Raw genomic sequence first — 17,492 nt, forward strand, 5'->3', positions numbered from 1 at the left:
CTGATCCCAGGATCAAGTCCTGCATTGGGCTCCCTGCTCAGCAGGGAGCTTGCTTCTCCCTCTCCCCATCACCAACCCCACACCCCCGCTTGGGCTCTCTCTATCTCTCTCTCTCTCAAATAAATAAATAAAATCTTTTTTTTTTTTAAGATTTTATTTATTTGACAGAGAGAGACAGCGAGAGAGGGAACACAAGCAGGGGGAGTGGGAGAGGGAGAAGCAGTCTTCTCGTGCAGCAGGACCCTGGGATCATGACCTGAGCTGAAGGCAAACGCTTAACGACTGAGCCACTCAGGCGCCCCTAAATAAATAAAATCTTTAAATAAAATTGATCAACTCTATTTTATCTCTATCTTCGAGACAAAGAAAGCAAAAAGCAAAGCGAGTTTGCAGCTCACACAGTTCTGCTCACCTTGGCATGGGGAGGGAAGAGCAGAATGGCAGGGAGGGAGCCAAGAAGCCTGTGGTTCTACAGGGGCCTCACAAATGAGAATAAGACATAACTCAATTGTGACCACTTCAGCTTGAGCACCGAAATGCGGTGGGACAGTGGACATCTCTAAATGGCCAGCGCGAATAGATGACACCAAAACCCAGGAACTCTCTGCCCCAAACCCTTGCACTCTAAGTCCCCAGAACTTAGAAGCCACCTTGGGGAAAGCAATGGGGAACATGCTAAACCAAGACTAAATTTTCACCATCCTGTGGCAATGAGGCTCAACACAGGAGCGATTAAATTAATTTTGGGGACTGGCATGCACTCCCATTTCAGACATGAAGATTTATCCAACACTTTGCATTACTGAGCATTAGCTATGCTGTAGGAAAAAAAAAAAAAATTGCAGTAAACCAATGCCGAAATCCTGTTCTTCTTCATCATTAAAGAAATAAATGCAGAGAACTGGAGTAGGGTGTTTGCCAGAGGTCAAATGCGCTGAATTTGCAATTTGTGTTCCTGCTGAAAGCTGCCAATATGTGCGAGTATGTCTAATGCAATAATGGTTCACATAAAAGTATCCACCTTAATTATCCCCCCATTTTCCCAAAAGCAAGTTTCTCGATTTGAGAAATGCACAACTATTGCTACCCTAGTTCAGGTAAGATTCCCGAAACTTCTCATTCCCTGACATGACACAAAAACCCTAACTCTTGTTTCTTTGCTTAAGGATTAGAAATGACTGCAAGGTCAGGTAATTAGCTGGCCTGGTTCTGGAGCCATTTGTGATTACCTTGGGTTTTCTTTAACTCTGCAGAGTTAATATTTTAGCTCTGAGTTATAACAGCTCAGTTGACTGTAAGGTTAATCATTGAGCACTTTGCAAAATGCTTTAACTCTTCTAGTGATGGAGTAGCACGAAGCACTATGCTAGAGAGAAAAGGCTCAGGACGGGAAGTCACGAACTGACTGTGACAGCCCTTCGGCGATTCAGCAGGTCCCCTCAGCGCTCCACCCCCTTCTCCAACAGCTGCTGCAGGGTCCGGTTGTAAGCCAGCTTTGGCCACCTTTGCTCAGGTGCATCTGGACAGTGCCTTGCCTGAGGGAACCCACACTCAGGTTGGGGTCAGCACTCACACAAGTGAGGTTAACACCCATGGGGCCAACCCTTGGCCATGGAGATGGGAGCCAGTGGATTAATCCCCCTTCTTGATCCCCTCAAATAAGAAAGCTCTGAGACGAACTCCATTAGGCTCCTCCTCAGAGGATCCTGGTGAGATGGAGGACGGCCACCCAGAGCAAAGCCCAACTCTGCAATGTCTCTTATATTGGCTGGTCTGCTCCACTCCACCATTTCCTCACCTTCACACTCCAGAATCCTTTCCCAAATAAATTATGTGTACAAACTTTCTCTGGGGCTCAGGTTTTAGGGGAATCTGGACCAAAATACGAACCATGTCTTTGGTTGGCTGGCTGGCTGGCTGGCTGGTTGGTTAGTTGGTTGGTAGGTTGGTGAGGTTTTGCCCCTAATCTAGCCTACTGCTACCCAGCTGTGTGACCTTGGGTTAATCGCTTTACCTCTCAGTAACACAGCCTCCGCAAAGGTACAGTGGGGATGGTAAAACAGAGTATTCGTCCCGCCAATATTACATGAGCATATTCCAGGAGCTATTCTAAGGACTGGTGCTATAGCAACAAATAGGAAAGATAATGTTCCTGACCTCAGGAAGCTTAGATGTTGCTTAGAGAGGCAGAAAATAAGCAATAAATGAATAAATAATATAGTTAGATAATGATAAACACATCACAGAGGAGGGGCTATGTGACTCCAGAGTGTAACGAAGCAAGGAATAAAACCAAGGCGATTTGGTATCTGGGGGAAGAGCTTTCAAGCAGAGGACAGAGCCAGGGAGAAATCCCCTCAAGTGTTTCCTTCTCTAATCTGCCTTTGAGATTCTTGGAGAGATGTGTTGCTCACGCTTGAATGGAAAAGAAATGGCAATTTGGAGACATGAATTGTTTTGCTCTAAGTCACCCATGTTGCCCACAGAGCTGACATTCCTGTGTCCTTGGCTTATGCTCTGGCCACATCTTTTCTGAGCTAAGTGACTGAGGAGATGTGAAAATTCACCAGGGACGGAAACTTCAAAGGGAACCCAGCTGACACGAGAAAAACCACTCATGCATTCAAACAGACTCTAACTCGAAACAAAGCATCTTTTCCACTTGTGTGAAAGGTTTGCTCACAGGAGCCCATGCCTAACCTTCATTAAGACTCTTTCCTTAGTCCTTAATTATTTCTAATCAGATCATTTGTAACCTGAGCATTTGTATGCATACTTTGGGATATTAAAAAACCAGAAGAGTTCAAAGAGGTTGTGCTCCACAAGTTACCCATCCTTGGACGTGGGGCAAGTTTCTCTCTGAGTTACCACAAATAAAACTTTGATGGGTTTTATAAGCCCAGTGGGAACAGAGGGAATGAACTAAATATAGACATTTGGTGTTTGATCCTTTTAAACGATCTCTACTCTGGGCATTTGGCAGGATATTAACATTGTGGGGGCACCTGGGTGGCTCAGTCGTTAAGCGTCTGCCTTCTGCTCAGCTCATGATCCCGGGGTCCTGGGATCGAGCCCTGCATCGGCCTCCCTGCTCAGTGGGGAGCCTGCTCCCCCTGCTTGTACTCTCTCTCTCTGTCAAATAAGTAAATTCTTAAAAAACAAAACAAAAACTAACATTGTGTAAAGATTCACTTTAAGATCCTGTGAGGAAACAAGAGTTTAGAAATACTGAAACCACTCAGCAGTTAAGAAGAGGGGCCGGGATTTGAACCAGGACAACTTTTCCCACAATGCCTCGTTCCAGCCACCCACTGCAGGATAGAGCCAACTGCTAAAGATAGTAAGGTGGTGGGTTCAGCTTAACAGATATACGCTCAGTTTGAAGCATTCTGACGCAAAGAAGGAATTCTCTACTAGTGAATGTGGGTTCCACAGGCCCAGATGCACCCAGAAGTGAAGGCATGGGGTAGCAGCGATGGTGGGAGGAAGAGTTAGTTACCTTCAAATATAAGAGACAGAAGAAGCCAGGGGACAAAAATGTCCCCTGGGAACCAGTGGAGACTTTTCTTAAAAAAAAGAAAAGTCAGAAATATGCTGGGAAATATTTTGGCAACAAATCCTTGACACTTATTTGCAAAGCATTTGGAATTGTTAGGCCTGGACTGAAATGAAATAAATAGCTCTGAAATAAATAAGAAGAATTTCAATTTACTCAGATGATTGGATTCCTTGGGTAAACAATGTCTTGCTGATGATGATGAAAATCAAAATGGGCTTGATGAGGGAGCAGAAGGCTAGCTAAGGACAAAGCACAAGCTGACACCATGCAACCTCCCCCCTTTCCCCCACTCCTGGGTGGGATTTGTGTGACATTCCTCCAGGAAGCTCCCAAATCTCTTTTTGTTAATGCCTTACTAGAGGGAAAAACCTTAACTTGACAACTGGCAAGGCCTCGAGTATCTTGTAGGTCCTCTTTAGCATATGAAAGTTCTTTTGAAAACCTCCCTTTTCCCTACCCTCAATTCCCCAGTATATAGTCAGCCACCCCTCACAACCCCAGGGCAGCAGCTCTTTCTGCCCACGGGTCCTGTCCCTGAGCTTTAATAAAACCACCATTTTGCACCAAAGACGTCTCAAGAATTCTTTCTTGGTTGTCGGCTCCGGACCTCACCCCACCAAACCTCACCTATATTCCAAAACTACATCAGGCTCTGACACTGAACCTGACTTTATCATAAAATGCTTGATTCAAGCAGAATGCTATAGACATCTCTTTGCCAAGTTCATGTGAATTCAGGAGGTCTGGCCTGTATGCAAAGACAGAGCAGTATGATAATGCATTGCTTGTTATTTTTCACTCCATTTTTTAATGTGGTCTTCCATTCAGAGCAAGGACACTATGGTGGGGTAACACATCCATGTTTAACTGGACAGAGTTCAACTATTCATACTTTGAAAAGAAGGGGAGAGAGAGATTAATATTTTAAATAATACGGGTGACCCTATCTTCTCTCCCATTCATTGAGCCCACGTCCAGCAGTAAACATTAAAGAGGAGATGTTTCTGCAGATATATTTATATGTATCCATCACTATGCAGGTCTGTGCACACAAAACAAGGCATACTGTATTTTATGTGTGATCTAAGAGATATTTATGAATAATAGAGACTCTATGATTATCACTTAGGCCAGGACTTTAGAATCTAAGCTTTAAACAAGGTGAGACTTCACTGTACTGTTTTAGAAGAGGAAGATGTTTTCTTTTTTTCTAATAGGAAAAAAAAACTTGATTTGAGCCATCCACACACCCTCAGGGATCCCCCTTTAACCAGGGACTGTTGGCTGGGATTCAGAGCTCAGTGTTGGTCATGAGACAAAATTAGATAACTAAATGAGCATATTTATTTGATTGATACAATTTGCCATCAACTTGATGTAAAGCTGCAGGAAATGTAAGCCGGGCTATGAAACCAAGAATCTCCTTTTATGCAACTAACATTTCTAAGTACCTGCTGTCCACAAGGCAATGGGTTAGAAGCCATAAGGAAATAAACCCTAATGTTTTTACAAATTGTGTAGTTCATAAAATCTTGTAAAAGAGAAAGATAAATACACACTGAATTAGAATACAGGGGAGGCTGTAAACCGTCCTGTAATAAATGTGATCAGGTAACATTGTGAACTGGAGTATAATTTTAAAATGCAATTTCCTTTCAATTATTCACTAATACATTGGGCTTTGAAAGTTCTTTCTTGCAATAGTCTTGGCCTTTAATTGTTCTCATTAGGCTACCACTCAGTTGTATTTGTATTCTATGTGATAGCTACCACCTTTTGGTCTATTCCATAATAATTACCCCTTCCTCCTGGCTAACAGAACTAAAATTTGGTTTAGGGATTTGCCTTTCCCAACCTCCCCAAACCCTCACTTTTCCAATCTCCTAGGTTCCTGGGGGCTCATGTGGCCTAATTCTGCCCAATGAGAAACAAGCAGAAGTCTATGGGAATTCTAGGAAAGTTTTGCTTTCTTTATAATTTTTTTTTTTTAAAGATTTTATTTATTTATCTGACAGAGAGAGAGAGAGAACAAGTAGGCAGAGAGACAGGCAGAGGGAGAGGGAGAAGCAGGCTCCCCACTGAGCAGGGAGCCCGATGCGGGGCTCGAACCCAGGACCCTGGGATCATGACCTGAGCCGAAGGCAGCCGCTTAACCGGCTGAGTCACCCAGGCGCCCCAGTTTTGCTTTCTTTAAAAGAGACATATGTTGAGGGGCACCTGGGTCACTCAGCCGGTTAAGCCACTGCCTTTGGCTCAGGTCATGATCCCAGGATCCTGGGATCGAGTCCAGCATCGGGCTCCTTGCTCAGCGGGGAGCCTGTTTCTCCCTCTGCCTGCCCCTCCCCCTGCTTCTGTTCTCTCTCTCTCCCTCTCTCTCTGACAAATAAATGAATAAAATCTTTTTAAAAAAAGAGAGAGAGAGAGAGACTTATGTTGAAGCCCCGATGTGACTACATTTGGAGATTAGGCCTTTAAGGAGGTAATTAAGGTTAAGTGAGATCATAAGGGTGGGGCCATAACCCATAGGACTGTGTTTTGTTTTGTTTTTAAGATTTTATTTATTTATTTGAGAGAGAGAAAGAGCACACAAGCAGGGGCAGAGGAAGATGGAGAAGCAGACTCCCAGGGAGTCTGATGAGGGACTCAATCCCAGGACCCCAGGATCATGACCTGAGCCAAGGGCAGACGCTTAATCAACTGAGTCACCCAGGTGCCCCAGGACTGGTGTCTTTATAAGCAGAGGAAGAGTCATGAGGAACATGTGTACTGAGGAAAGGCCACGTGAGGTCAGAGTGAGGGGAAGGCCAGGTAAGGACCAAGAAGTGAAGTCTCACCAGAAACCAACCCTGCAGTCCCTTGATCTTGGACTTCCAGCCTTCAAAAGTGTGAGAACATAATTTCTGTTGTTTAAGCCCCCAGGGTGTGGTATTCCGTTATGGCAGCCCAAGCAGACAACATGGGCCCCAAGGGCACTGAAGTTCAGGGTATGTATGAGATGAACTGTAGCCTCTGCCATCTCTCCCTGCTGGAGTTACCCACCTTGTCCATACCTCTATGTTCATCTACTTCATAAACTCTTGCTTTGATCACTTTGTGGGTAGAGTCCCTGACCAAGTTGTTTGCCTGCAATTTAGAAGAAAGGGGGTCTTCTCCCCAAGAAGTGGGTGGAAAGTTTCCAAGCAACTTTGATTTCCAAAGGGAGAAAGGGGGAAGGGAATTTTGAAGTTGGAACAGAAAAGGGCAGGCTCCTTTGTTTTTCCCAGAAATATTTATTTTGAGCACATATGATATGCCAGGCTGTGCTGAAGGTATAAGGGATGCAGTGAGTAAAACAGACCTGGCCTCTGCCCCTAGGAACATGTTGGGAAATTTTCAGAGCAAAGAAAATGTGGAGGGAGTAATGGGAAGTAAAGCTGGAAGAGTAGGATGGGAACAGATTATGGGGAGTCTTGAACCCTGTCTAGGAATTTGTTCTTTATCCAGTAGGTGAATGGGGAGCCCCTGAAGGTGACTGAACAGGACAGTGCCCTGGTCATAGCTGTCTTTTAGTAATATGAATCTGAAAGCTGTGTGTTGATTCAATTGAAATAGGAAGAGATTAGAGACTGGAGAGACAGTAAAGGGAAAAATACTAAAGCTCAGACAAGCTGTAGTGAGAGTCTGAACCAAGGTAATATGAAAATTATACTATGTTTGCTGAGACCACCATACACTAATATCAACAGAAAACCTTAAGATATTTTCTCAGACTCATAGAAATATTAGCATGTGTTAGCCTTTGAGAAGTTCCCTAAACACCGAACTCAATCTTCTAATATTAGAGGCAACAAAGGAGAGACTGGCCAGGACTAACACTGACGTGAGCTGGGAAAGCGTGGCCACATTGCCCAAAGTACTTTAGAGCAATAAAACTCTCAGTGTGTCAGGTTCAAAAGCCAAAAAATCTCCCACTGTTGTAATTAATTTCAGCAAATGATGATAAAGGAGAAGGGATTTAAGTTGGAAGACTGCAGGTCGAATCTCTATTCTGAGACCCTCTAGCGGCAGACAGGGTGGTCAGGGGGCCACAGACGGATGGGCTGGACTCCGGCTCCTCCATCTTCCCTAAAGCAAAGAAGAACTACTCTCCTGGCTGGGCAGCCCCCTTCTTCCAGAGTTCACCATTCAGATTTTGGTGCAAATGACCAATATTGACCCAACGGCTGCCATGAGCAGGCACTGCTCTTGGCTGTGGAAACATAAACTGAGCAAAATGTAAGATCCTGCTTCTCATGGGACCTATCTGGCCATGAACAGACACAGAACATATCAAAACATAAAATAAATATATTGGCTGGGCCATAAAGATGTCAAATAAGGTGGACTGATAGAGCACCCCACCAACTAGATATGAAAACACTCCCAGGCCAGGATCATGTTGTATTCTGATGTATAACCTCCCTTCCCAGGGTCCTAGAATAGTCCTGACTGGTGCTCTATAAATGCATATTGAGCATTGCTAGCATTGCCCTAAATGAATGACCCAACAGCAACCAAAGGACAGCGAAAGCCCCAAGAATTGAAGAGAGCCCCTCATTTCAAACCAGGAAGTTGAGGAAATGCCAACTCTTTATATATATAAACTAAGAAATCTCTAGGACATGTGGGGCTTTTTTCCCCCCTTAGGACACTTGCCACAGAATCATCCGGGATACTTATTAAAAATGCAGACTTCTGGGCCCCATCTCAAACCCAATGAATCAAAATAACTAGAGGAGAGGCCGGGAAGCTGCATTTTTAACAAGCTCCTAAGTAATGCTGATGCTACGTTACCGATCTAAAGAAAAAAAGAAAGAAAGAAAGAAAAAGTAAAATGCACAAGGGCCCCTTTTCATTGCAGTTGTAAATGTCTCCACAAACCATTCTTCAGAAAGCTCTTATGTATGAACTTCCTTTGCAAAACCTCCAGAACCCAGTCACAAGCTGATTTGTTTAGGGAAATGCACTGAAAGACAGAGCCCGCGTGATGGGAGCCTTCCATCAACAGATCCATTCATTCAAAAACTCTGACGTGTATGGACACTAGATGGCTTCAGTGGAAGTGCCTCCCTGTCTGGGGAGCTTAAGGTGAGACTTTCTGGAATATTCCCTACCTGTGAAGAGGGCATGGTAGTGGAGGCCCCTCTCCTTATCCTCATGGGAGCAGACATCAAATAAGTAGGCTTTAATGGGCCCATCAATGAAGTCAGCAGCAAAATCAAAGACAACTACACCTATCATGGTGATGGTTATGGCCCAAATCCGTTTCCTTCTTGGATCAGCAATCAAAGCTAAAAAGGAAATCAATATACATCATCTAAATCCCGCTTTAGAATGATTTGCATTTTTATTTCCATCAAAATGTCCTGTCATTAAATTTCTCCCTTTGCTTTCATTTTGCTTTGCTTTTCCAAATAAAAATGGCTTCATTATTTTTTCAGGTTTTAAAAATTATACACGTGAATGCCAGAAAAGGTAGATCTATAGAGACAGAAAGTAGATTGAAGGGTTGCTTGGGCCTGGTAGGGAGGAGGGAATGGGGGATGACTGCTAATGGTTACTAGGTTTCTTTTTGGGGTGATAAAATATGGTGGAATTAGATAGTGGTGATGGTTGCAGTACCTTGGGATATGCTAAAAGGCACTGAATTGTATGAATTTGTATCATATCTCATTTTAAAAAGTTGTTTAAAAAATTATACACCATTGTAAACCATTCCAAGAATGTAGAAAAGCTGGGAAAATGCTTCATCCCAGCCCCCACCAATGGTCATCCTTCAGATACCCCTTTCTGTACGTACGCACTAACAGAAAAAGGTGTATACCTGTGCCCTAATGCAGTGCTTCTCAAACCTCAGCATCCTTAATCATCCCTTGGACAACTTGTTGAAACAGATTTACTGGGCTCTGTCTCCAGAATTCTCCATGATTCTCCCACGACTCTCTAGGAGTTCTGAGGTGGGGTTGGGCATTTGTCTCTCTAACAGCCCCCAGGGATGATGATGCCCTGGCTCTGAGGACGGCGCTTGGAGGAGCACTAACTAATGGGATCAGGTTGGAACTGCTCATCTATAACCAGCTCTCCTCATTTCTTTGCATTTCAAATAATGGAGAGCTGCTGCATAATTTTTAACAGCTGAATAATATTCACTCTGTGGACATGCCCGAATTCATTCACCCAATCTCCTATTAGAGAAAAAAGAATCTTTTCCCTTGCTTTCAGTTTCACTTAAGAATAATGTGCAATATATGCACATTTTTAAAGATTACAGCATAACAATAAGTGAAAAATAAGCCTACACTCCACTTTTTACTTCCAAAGTCCTTTAGTAGTCCCCCCTAGAGGCAACTATTCTTATCAGGGGGTTTTGTGATTATTTTGCAGAAATAACCTACATTTGTGTGTTGATGCCCTCTTTTAAATACATACAAATGATAGCTGATTATCCTGCCTCATTATCATCCATTCTGCTAGCCTGAGAGTTAATGGTCCAGAAATGGGTGCTATTTTTGAGTTTAACAATTCTTTTTTCAATGAAACTTTTCATGTACTACCACCAGTTACTGATTAATTGGTGGCTGATTAATGTCAAGAAAAAGTGTTCACCATGAGGTTTGTTTTTGTCCAGAATTTGCAGTGCAAAAATGTCCCCTTGAGCTGACAGGCTGATGCCCTCCTCCCATTAAAAGACTACGTAATTCTATGAACAGAATTAGCTCTTATTTAGACATACAGGTAATTTATTATAAGTATTCATGGAATCATATGGCAAATGGTTAATCTGACAAAAATACTAACTAAAGCATAAGCTCAAAGAACACTGCAATTGATAAACATGTAAAAATATTTCATTTGATAAGAGATAAAAACTTATTCCTATTTTTAAATCCTCACAACAATAAAACAACAACAGCAATGCATCCTGATGTTTCTAAAAGTAAAGTCTCCCCAGCCACGGAATTTGGGTCATTCCTAGGTGGAAGTTCATTGTAACCTAGGAGAGATAATCGGTTCTAATCAATTTCTAATTAAGTGTCACATAAAGAAATCTGCCTTCTCCTCCTATTGAGTTGCATAATGGGCCCCTTTCCCCTGCCTGCCCACCTGTGCAGCCCACTGACCTGATACAACAGCGTCCCCGTTGAGGTACAGAGCCATGCCCGAGAGCATCAGGAGGCCCAGGGTGAGGATGTATGGTCTCCGCCGGCCCCACCTGGCCTGGCAGTGGTCGCTGGCTAATCCCACCACGGGCTGCAGCAGGAATCCCAGGGCGGGGCTGAGGAGCCACACCGTGCTGTACAGACTCTTGGGCAGCCCCACGCTGAGCAGGACCGGGGTCACGTAGGCGGCCTCCACCGCGTAGCAAAACTCCCGGCCAAGCATGGCCATGCTGTGCATGATGAGATTGCTCGTGGGTCTTTTGGGTGGCTCCACAGGGTCAAAGGGGTCATCCGCAGCTGGGGACTTACAGGTATGAATGCCAAGCTGCCCAATGTTGCCGCCCATGGCCACAGGGTGAGGAACCTGCTTGCAAGCTCACCAACCTCTGTGTGGCCCTCAGGCTTCTGGCCCAAGCTGGATTTGACGTGGAACCCGGCTGAGCGGCCAACAGAGATGGTGAAGCTCGGGGAGGGGCTCAAATTCTTTCATGCTTCTAAGATCACAAGTTATGATGAGAGGGAAGGGGGTGGGGTCAGGCAAGCATGAAAGAGATTAGCTGCTGTGAGCCCTCTGGCTCCTTACAATGTTTGTCTAAAGGAATCTTTCTTTGTACAGTTCTCTTTCTCCCTGTCTCTGTCACACACACACTTAAACACACACTCTATTACCTACAATCACATACACAGCTTTGAGACGGTGGAGCTGTATGACGCAGGTGTTAAGTCAAAATATGAAGGCATCAGTATCTCCTTCTAAACTTTTTCTAGATATAAATATTCTGTTTTCCTGAACACAAGTTTCTATACACGCACCTCAAGAGTCAATTAGACTTAAAACCATGGGAGGTTGCATCCTTTCTCTAATCTCTAGCTGTCTCATAGCACTGTGATATTTCCCTTCGTTGCACTTAACACACTTTATAATTGGACGGTTCTGTGTTTATTTATTTATTTTTAAAGATTTTATTTATTTATTTGACTGAGAGAGACAGCAAGAGAGGGAACACAGCAGGGCAAGTGGGAGAGGGAGAAGCAGGCTTCCCGCTGAGCAGGGAGCCTGATGCGGGGCTCGATCCCAGGACCCTGGGGATCATGACCTGAGCTGAAGTCAGGCGCTTAATGACTGAGCCACCCAGGCGCCCCAGTTCTGTGTTTATTCTATTTCTCCTGTTAGTCTTTGATCCCTTTAAGAGCAGTGATCAGGTTTATTTCCGTCTTTATGGTATCCCCGGCATCTCACATGATCCCTGACACCTAGTAGGTCCTCAGTAAATATTTGCTAAAGGAATTATTGAGTGAATAAAGTGTATACACTACATTTTGTAGTATCAATCAACTGCCTGTTTGCTCAGGTCCATTCCGGGCTCCTCCTCACATGTTCTATATCATAAGAGACTACATTTCCCAGGTTCCCTTGCTCTCTGGCTTCTAGCTAGGTTGGGCCAATGGAAGGCATTGGTGGGAAGACTGGGAGCAGGAGGGAAATCATGTTATTTTCCTCCTTCTCTTTCTCCTTCCTGAGCTGTCCATGGCAGTGGCTGCATTTCCACAGTGGGTCCAGCTTCCACCAGGCAACCTTAAATTCTGGGTCCTGCTAACACTGCCTTTCCCATCATCCCCTGCAGCCATACAAGTGGCCCTGGCTTCCCTGTTGTGGTTCATATCTGGATTGCCTGCCTCACTGTTCCCTGGGCTTCTCAGCTCTTTTATCACCAGTGAAATTCTCTATATTACATTTCCTGACTGACTGATTGATATTTCACCCATCCCCACCTGCCTCCCCTCTGGCAACCACCAGTTTGTTCTCTGTATTTAAGAGTCTGTTTTTTTGTTTATCTCCTTTTTTCTTTCCTTTGTTTCTTAAATTCCACATATGAGTGAAACCATGGCATTTATCTTTCTCTGACCTTTTCACTTAGCATTATACCCTTTAGGTCCATCCACGTGGTCATAAATGGTAAGAGTTCATCTTTTTTTATGAGGAATAGTCCATTGTGTATATACACCACATCTTCTTGTCCATTCATTATTGGTGGACAGTTGGGTTGCTTCCTTATCTTGGCTATTATAAATTTTGCTGCAAGAAACATAGGGATGCATGTATCTTTTCAAATTAGTGTTTTTTGTTTTCTTTGGGCAAATACCCAGTAGTGGAATTACTGGATCATAAGGTAATTTTATTTTTAATTTCTGGAGGAACCTCCATACTGTTTTCCCCAGTGGCTGCACCAGCTTATATTCCCACCAACAGTGCAGGAGGATTCCTTTTTCTCCACATACTTGCCAACACTTGTTTTTTATTGTTTTTTATTTTAGTCATTCTGACAACCATAAGGTGATTATCTCATTGTGGTTTTGATTTGTATTTCCTTGATGATTAGTAATGTTAAGGATCTTTTCATCTGTCTGTTGGCCATCTGTATGTCTTCTTTGGGAAAATGTCTATTCAGGTCCTCTGCCCATTTTTAACTGGATTGTTTTTTTGGTGTTGAGTTGTATAAATTCTTTACTTATTTTGGATATTAACCCCTTATCAGATATATCATTTGCAAATATCTTCTCCCCTCAATTGGTTGTCCTTTTGTTCTGTTGATGGTTTCCTTTGCTGTTGAAAAGCTTTTTATCTTGGTGTAGTTCTACTAGTTTAATTTTGCTTTTGTTTTCCTTGCCAGAGGAGACATATCTAGAAAAATGTTTCTACAGCCGATGTCAAAGAAATTACTATCCATGTTTTCTCCTAGGAATTTTATGGTTTCAGCTTTCACCACGTAGGTCTTTAATCCATTTTGAATTTATTTTTGTTTATGGTGTAAGAATAAATTTCCTGTTTTAAAGACTCTGCGTGGGTCATATTTTCTTTGTTGGACCGTGAGTTCCAGTGAAAAGTCTCTGGGGCAAGAGGAACACAATCTCATGGGAAGGGCACTAAAAATGGTTTAAGAGCAAGACTCAGAGTCAGAATATTAAAATTTAAATTCTGGATCTGCCTCTTCTTAGCAGTACCTTCCTGGGCAAATCACTCAAACTGGTGGTTCCCAAACTGTGTGCTAAGATGCCCCAGCACACCACATTGAACTCAGAGGGGTGCCTCAGGATATTTAAAATTTCAAAGATAGTAAACAGAGTGAAACTCAACATCTGTCAGACACCACATGAACTGCCAGTGAGGTATCTCACACTTTCAACCTAAGATTGCACTCTAATCCTTTCAATGAAGCCAATAGTATATGAAAACAAATGTGGAACAGAAAATGGGGGTAGTGGTGTCCAATCCAATTTTGAGGCATGAGAAGCTGCACAGTGTCCAACACATGTATGACCCACAAGTGTGTTAAAAATGAAATAAAAATTAAAATGCTTTCTCTCAATTTATGTGTATTATATTTTTTCAAACAGTGAATTAGCTGTTGGGGCATAAATACTTAAGTTGTTGGGACCTAATTATTTATAAATGGAATAGCTAGATACTTCTTTTGGCCTAGGGGAACCATGAACAAATTATTCAGACACAAAGGGAGATGTGAACGAAGGTTTAAAACCATCTGAGCCTTGCATTCTCATCTGTACAATGAAGAAACTTGCCCCACCTATCCCTGTGGTTGTTGAAGAGAGACTGGGATACTGTATGTAATGGATGTTTTTTGCTGCCTACCCAACATCCATTCTCCACTCTTTCCATCCTGATAGGACCTGGATTAGATTCCAGAATCCACCCCTTCCTCACACACCCATGTGCTTCCAGCTAGCTGAGTCCAGGGGCGCTCCAGGAGCAGGCTGGTTTTATCTGAGGACAACCCTACCTTCTCTGATAAAGACTGGCGTAGGACTGGCCTATGCCTTAACTCCATCAAAAGAGACACAAGACAAGATTTGCTGATGGTTCCCAAGACCATCTCTTCTTCTGGATGTCCCTGTGTGTGGATATGAGATCTAGAACTTGTTACCAGGCTGAGGATAAAGTGAACATATGGAGGATGGCAACTTGACAAGCCACAAGAATGCAGGGAAATAGGGTCTGGGTGACTGGATTCAGGCAACCCTAAAATCCTTCTGGATTCGAGGTATGTGAGTCAAAACATTTCATATTTTGGATACTGTTACTGCCAGTTGAAGGCATAGGTATGTGACATAGGTAAAAGTATTTTGCAAATTATAAAGTACAATGTAATTGTGACTGAAGCCAAGAATGTGCTTGGAGGAGTGATGTGAATACAAAGAGGCCTGGATGCAGCCGGTCATCTTGTTCCATGTGATTTATTTATCACCATACAGTTGGTAGCATCTCATCACTTCCTACATTGTAGGATAAAGAGAAAGTGCAAATCAGTGTATATTCAACTATACATTCAAGAATAAAATTCCTATTTACTCAAGAATATAATTTGTCTTTCATTAGAATTTGCCATTTTCAATTTCCTGCTTCTCCTCCATCCTCCTTATAGCCTCCTATGTTCTTTTCACCTGCCCCCTTGCCTATTCCTAAGTCTACAGTTTGTCAAAAGATAACAAAAGAGAAGTGTAGCATTTTCTGCACAAGGTCTTAGACTCTTCAGAAGAAAAGTATGGGTCACTAACAAAGGCTATTATTAACCTTATTTACATACCTGTATTCCTTAAAAAGTTTATACCCTACAAAAACCAATTTTTCATTCAACATTTGATATGAAGTAAATTAATCACAGAAATCAGTATTTTGAGCTAGCCCATCTGTTTATTTGCAGATTTTTGCCAACTGGCTCTTATCCTTTCCCTCATCAACCCTTCAACAGTTATTTTTTGAGTACCTATTATGACAGTAACAAAGGGAAAAAGACTTGGTTCATATCTATTAGGACAGTGCTACTCAAAGTGTGGGCTTTGAACCAGCAGCATGATAATCACCTGGAAGCTTGGCAAAAATGCAAATTCATGGGTCTGGCCCTAGACATACTGCATGAGAATCTCTAGGGGTGGGCCTAGGAATCTGTATTTTAACAGTATCTCCAGATGATTCTTCTGTGTGCTAGAGCAACTACTCTAGGAGCTTATGACCTAGTGAAGAGTTCTGTAAACTACATTAAAAGCAATGACTATCCTTGGAGATATGTACGAAGTACAATGGAAACATAGGAAGGGCCCCTTAGAACTAAAACTTACTGAGCACTTAGGATGTTCCAGGCATATGATAGGCCTTGTCTTAGACAGCACAGTGATTGAGTGATATTTGAACGCAAGACCTTTCTGACTCCAAATTTCACAATCACTGTATAAAACTGCCCTAGGGCCGAAAGTTTTGCAAAGAAGGCTGTGTTTGAGCCAAGTCTCAATTTGCTAAATCAACAACCTGGAGCAAAAGGGACTAGGAGTATTGTTAGTCCTGCTAAATGTTACAGAATATGGAAAGGAATGGAAGCAAGAGAGACCATCACATAATTAGGAACTTAAGGCAGTCCAATGTAAAGTGCCGGGGAGCAGCGAGTGCGGATGGGACTAGACAGCTAGGGAGAAGTCTTGTTATAAATAAAGGGTTGATATGCCATATAAATGGATTTATATTTTGTTATATAGAAAAAAGAGAGGACCATTGAGGAATTTTACAGGACTGAAAGACCAGTTTGGTGTGATAAAGATTACCAGTAGAGTAACATGATACAAAAAAAATGAAGGCAATAATACTGGAGGTCAAAAGTCAGGTAGGCAAGCTGAGCAGTAGGCCGCGGTGGAGATAATAGGGGCCTGAATGAAGGCACAAAGGGTGTTGGGCAGAGGGGACTGGTGCGGAGCTAGGAAGTTGGAACTGACAGCACTTCACTATTGAGATTCACTTCTTTAATAAATATTTACAAAGTTTCCACTATGGGCCAGGTGCTGTTCTTGGAACTGGGGATTTAGCAGTGAATACAACCCACAAAGTCCTTCATAAAGCTTTCGTTCTAGTGTGCCTTGGTTAAGAGGGCTGGGGCTGTTCAGTATAATGTCAGTAATGATACATGACGTGAAGGAAAACAAAACGGGTAAGGGGAGAGTGAGTGATGAAGTGGCTGCCATTCTAGGGAGGGGTCAGGAAAGGGTGCTCCATAAGGTGACATTTGGGCAGTGGCCTGAATAAAGTGAGGGATAAGCCATGGATCTACTGGGGGCAGAGGCGGACATGATGGGAATGGAGGCTGGAGACTGGTAAGTTGAGGAAGAGTCTAGAAGGACTTCCAAAAAGATGGCAGTTTACTGAGAAAGAGATGTGGGTGGGTGATGTTAAGAGGCAGCCACACAGAGAAGCGGGGCTCTCAGTATGGTGGTCTAGATGGAGACTGGGGATTATTTGAAGAAAATATCAAGAACATTTTCTAAAATTCCAATTCAGATACTGGCTGAATGATTTTATCACATAAAAAGGATCAGACTTTTTTTTTTTTTTTAAAGATTTTATTTATTTATTTGACTGAGAGAGATAGCAAGAGAGGGAACACAAACAGGGGGAGTGGGAGAGGGAGAAGCAGGCTTCCCGCTGAGCAGGGAGCCCGATGTGGAGCTCGATCCCAGAATTCTGGGATCATGACCTGAGCCGAAGGCAGATGCTTAACGACTGAGCCACCCAGGCGCCCTGGATCAAACTTTTCTAAGGACTTCATTTTGGTAAACAGTAGAGCCAAAGTTATTGCAATGAGCCACAAAATGCTTTTTAAGTGCTATTTAAAGGGCTTTCTTGAAAGCTTTCCACAAACTTAAAAGCATAAGCAAACTTTAGGGAGGGGAAGGCTTTATTTAATAAAAAGCAT

The 17,492-nt window shown here is 42.9% G+C and overlaps 1 protein-coding gene across 1 annotated transcript in view; it reads right to left on the bottom strand.

Moving 5' to 3' along the window:
* Positions 1-17,350, bottom strand: part of SLC45A2 (solute carrier family 45 member 2) — a 39,646-nt gene extending 22,296 nt beyond the window's left edge. The window contains exons 1-2 of the mRNA XM_081825985.1: positions 10,699-17,350; positions 8,692-8,868 (exon numbers count right to left, since the gene is read on the bottom strand). Coding sequence (XP_081682111.1) covers positions 8,692-8,868; positions 10,699-11,083 — 562 coding nt within the window. The 5' untranslated portion in view covers positions 11,084-17,350. The remainder of the gene's footprint in view (positions 1-8,691; positions 8,869-10,698) is intronic.
* Positions 17,351-17,492: the final 142 nt, after the last annotated feature.

The sequence above is a fragment of the Leptonychotes weddellii genome, chromosome 7 (assembly GCF_054177405.1).
Source record: "Leptonychotes weddellii isolate Sample4059 chromosome 7, ASM5417740v2, whole genome shotgun sequence".
NCBI lineage: Eukaryota > Metazoa > Chordata > Mammalia > Carnivora > Phocidae > Leptonychotes > Leptonychotes weddellii.